General features: G+C 27.7%; 1 protein-coding gene across 1 annotated transcript in view; it reads right to left on the reverse strand.

Moving 5' to 3' along the window:
• LOC105624799 overlaps nt 1-3,792 on the reverse strand; it is a 21,021-nt gene that overhangs the window by 2,629 nt on the left and 14,600 nt on the right. The window contains 9 exon segments of the mRNA XM_012206148.1: nt 346-422; nt 504-644; nt 866-1,111; nt 1,204-1,316; nt 1,434-1,567; nt 1,658-1,848; nt 2,663-2,834; nt 2,836-3,000; nt 3,287-3,588. Coding sequence (XP_012061538.1) covers nt 346-422; nt 504-644; nt 866-1,111; nt 1,204-1,316; nt 1,434-1,567; nt 1,658-1,848; nt 2,663-2,834; nt 2,836-3,000; nt 3,287-3,588 — 1,541 coding nt within the window.

Consider the following 3,792-nt stretch of genomic DNA (forward strand, 5'->3'; position numbering starts at 1 on the left):
TGTGTGTGTGTGTGTGTGTGTGTGTGTGTGTGTGCGCGCGTGTGTGTGTGTGTGTGCGCGTGTGTGTGTGTGTGTGTGTGTGTGCGCGCGTGTGTGTGTGTGTGTGTTTATCCTTAATAAATCTTAAATAACCTTCACTACATAGTGAATTAAATAAAGATTAATATTTATTATGTACACATATATCTTCATATTATTCATATATTTGTAATGTGTGATTTGCAAGGAATTCTTATATCATAACATATATCATAACATAATATAGGTACATAAATTATAAAAATTTTCATAATATATTATTATTTATTAAGAAGGTACATATGAAACATTTTTATAAGAAGATACATGTAAACACTTTTCATCTATAATATATTCTCTATGCGCATCATCATGTTTCTTCCATTCAATTTTATTTTGTGTATCTGTAATGAAAAGGAAATTTCTCATATTTTCATAGTCAGAAAAAATTACAGTTCAGCAAATCGAATTACTTGATTCCTTACCTGATGTACGTTTTATGTATAAAGTATATGATATAATATAAACTAAAGCAAATGTTGCAAGTCCTGAATATATTCTTAGAGTTCTTCGACCACCAATTGTTCTGAATAAGAAGCCACCTAAGAAACTACCAATCGCATATCCTAAAGATATTGCAACATTATACATAATAAATTGTTAAATTTATAAAAAAAATGTATAGATACATCGTAAAAGCAAATCGTAAATATAACTGCTACATAACAAATGTGAAACGATGTATATGTTGAATAGCATTTATATCTGTACTGGGATTCATACTATTTGTGTAAACTTCTTTCATTGTGAAATGATTCTTGGTATCTATTTACATAATAGAGCGTACCAAGACCATCCTTCGTTCCAGTCGCAATTGCTTGAACAGTAGCTGATGTACCAGGTGGTGATATTATGCTTGCATATGTTACTATTGTTGCATAAAGAAGCGCTAGTGATGGCCCTTGCAAAATAACTTCTATCAAAAGTACATGCCATGGCGTTGGCACTAGCGATAATAATGCCATTCTCAACGCATAGCATAAAAAGCAAAATGTAAGTGTGTAATCATATCCAAACTTTTCCAATATTTTGCCTTGAATTCAAAATATTTTGTAGAACAAAATATTTCAATTATACAATAATTGTACTTCATGTAACAATATATGAAAAAAAATTTAACATTACCAGACATAAAGTAGGATATTATTTTGCCGAGCAAACCTGAGGATAATGTTAGACCCTCTATTAATTTAACTTTTTTCATATAACCGGTTGCCATAGCAAGATCTTCTATATACCTAAAAATGAATTACTAAAATATAATTAATCCGACATATAGTTCTACGTTTTATTACATAAAAACTTAATGAATATACAATATATTATATATATATTGATAAAGAAAAAAAATTTACCAAAATAAAAAGTTAACCATAAGACTTTCAAAAATGCCAGCAAACATAGCAGTACATAGAAATATAATAATGGGTACTAATTTTAAAATTGCATATACATTTTTTAATATACTCGGCGATTTTGATAGTGGCAACTGCAAAGAAGATATTACATGATATTAAAAAACATAAAATTAAAAACTATTGTATTATTTGTCTTTTTTTCTTCTAAATAAGTAATATACCTTTAATTTTCTACAACATATTAAATCGATACAAATAAATGCAAGCACTAAAATAAACGCTGGTGTATAAGTTTTGTAAACTTTCTGTTGCGACCACAAATCTATTGTTAAACCAGACAGAAGTGACAGAAGAGAAGAACCGATTGTACCCCATAATCGCTGTCTGCCGTATCTCATTTGTCCATCTTCACCTGAGAGATTAAACTTTATTGAAAAGTGTTTTCTTCTATACAAGATAATATATGTCACATAGAGTGTTTGTGATCTGATAGTACAACGAAATAAAGATTCTACATGAAAAAATAAATCGAAAACATAAAATAATAATTTTTCATTTCAAGTTTTGTTTTCGAAAAAATCGATATTTAATAGTCTGCTGTGTTTCTGGCGGAAAAATTTTACGAAAAACTACTACTACTAATAAATTGAGACAAATTCTTAGAAATTCTTAGTTTTTTAGTTTTTAGATGGTGAAACATAAAGTAACATCTGTTTGAAAAACCGAGAAATCCTTCGCCCTCAAACAACGACACTATGTCCTATCGAATATCTACGAAAAACTATGAATTTCTAACAATAAGACAAACAAACTTCACTTTACATTCTATTACAAATATCTAGGAAAAATTAAGAATTTCTAAAATCTTGTCTTAATCTATGTAGTTTTTTGTATTTTTTTGTAAACATTTTTTTTCCGCCAGGGATATACACTTAATTATGTTTCAACTTAAGGATCTCGCTGTAGACTATATCTGCTCATATTTATGTTATTATGTTGAATAATCAAGATTACACAATAAAAATAATATATTCACACACGATAAACTTTATAAATTAATCGAAATGTTGCCCATTCTGTCGATATACAATTCCGCTCTTTGAAATAAATTTTTATAAAATTTCAAAGTATTTTGGTGCTTTAATTTATTAATTTAATTTATTATGGAATTACTCTTTTAAATTTTAATACATTGAAATATATTATAAACTTATGAAATTATTTACCTAATATGTCGAAGCAAATAACATCGCTTGCACTGAGGGATATATGATAACCAATTTCGCCAAAAAGCATCAAGATAACAAAACCCCAGAAAGTAGTAGATGTATATAAACATTGATCATCTTCAAAATTATCACAGCTAACATTACAATTATAATTCGCTGTTACATTTTTTTTGATACAACGATGCTTTATTATTTAATAAGCATGTAGTGTCTGATGAAATAATTGCTTCCTTGTTGGTTGCATGAAAAGATAATTGCATGGAAAAATTCATATCCTTGCATATCCAATGACACGTTGTATCTTTCGCACCGTTACACAATGACATTGTTGCACGCTTAAAATTAAAGAATAAATAATACTCTTAAATACAGAGTTAAAAATATGTTTTGTACTGACAGTAATAATTATGTATTATTGAAATTTCAAAACAAGTTAGAAGTTTTCTGTTAGAAGTTTTGAAATTTTAAGGCACTTTTTTGTATGAAACATCTTTTGATGTGTAATAAAAAATTTAATTTTGAAAAATGAGATTTTCTGTTATAAAAAATTTTCTTTTATAAAAAATTAATTTTGTATTTTTTATCAAGAAAACTTACGATTACAAAAAAGTAAAAACTTACATGATTTGTATCACAAGGTAATAAGGAGTCCCAAGAGACATTTTGAAACTCATGATCCGGTAGTATTGGACCAGGTAGAGGCGGTAAAAAATACATTAAAAAGTAACTTGCACCTGTCATGGCGAACAATGCCATAAAAATCGCTTTTCTCCATTCAAGATAATAATCCGCGGTATAGCCGAGTATTAATTTACCGATAAAACTTGCAATAGGCACAATCGCGATAATGCTACCCATAATTAATGGTGAAATGCCGAGTTGTTTACCGTAAACAGGCAAGTACCTCGAAATGGCACCTGTAGCTAAAATTTAGAAAATTGTAATTGTATTCACGGGGATATTTGATAATGTAATCTATTAAACTAATATGTGTAGGATTTATTTTTGTAGTTATATTAATAGTAATTGTAATTATTTATATTTTTTTTAACCGTAAGATAAATATTTATAATTCTTCTTACTATTTTTTTAAATATTATAAACACATTTATAAATATATATATGGA

Source organism: Atta cephalotes, assembly GCF_000143395.1.
Source record: "Atta cephalotes unplaced genomic scaffold scaffold00088, whole genome shotgun sequence".
NCBI classification, from domain to species: domain Eukaryota; kingdom Metazoa; phylum Arthropoda; class Insecta; order Hymenoptera; family Formicidae; genus Atta; species Atta cephalotes.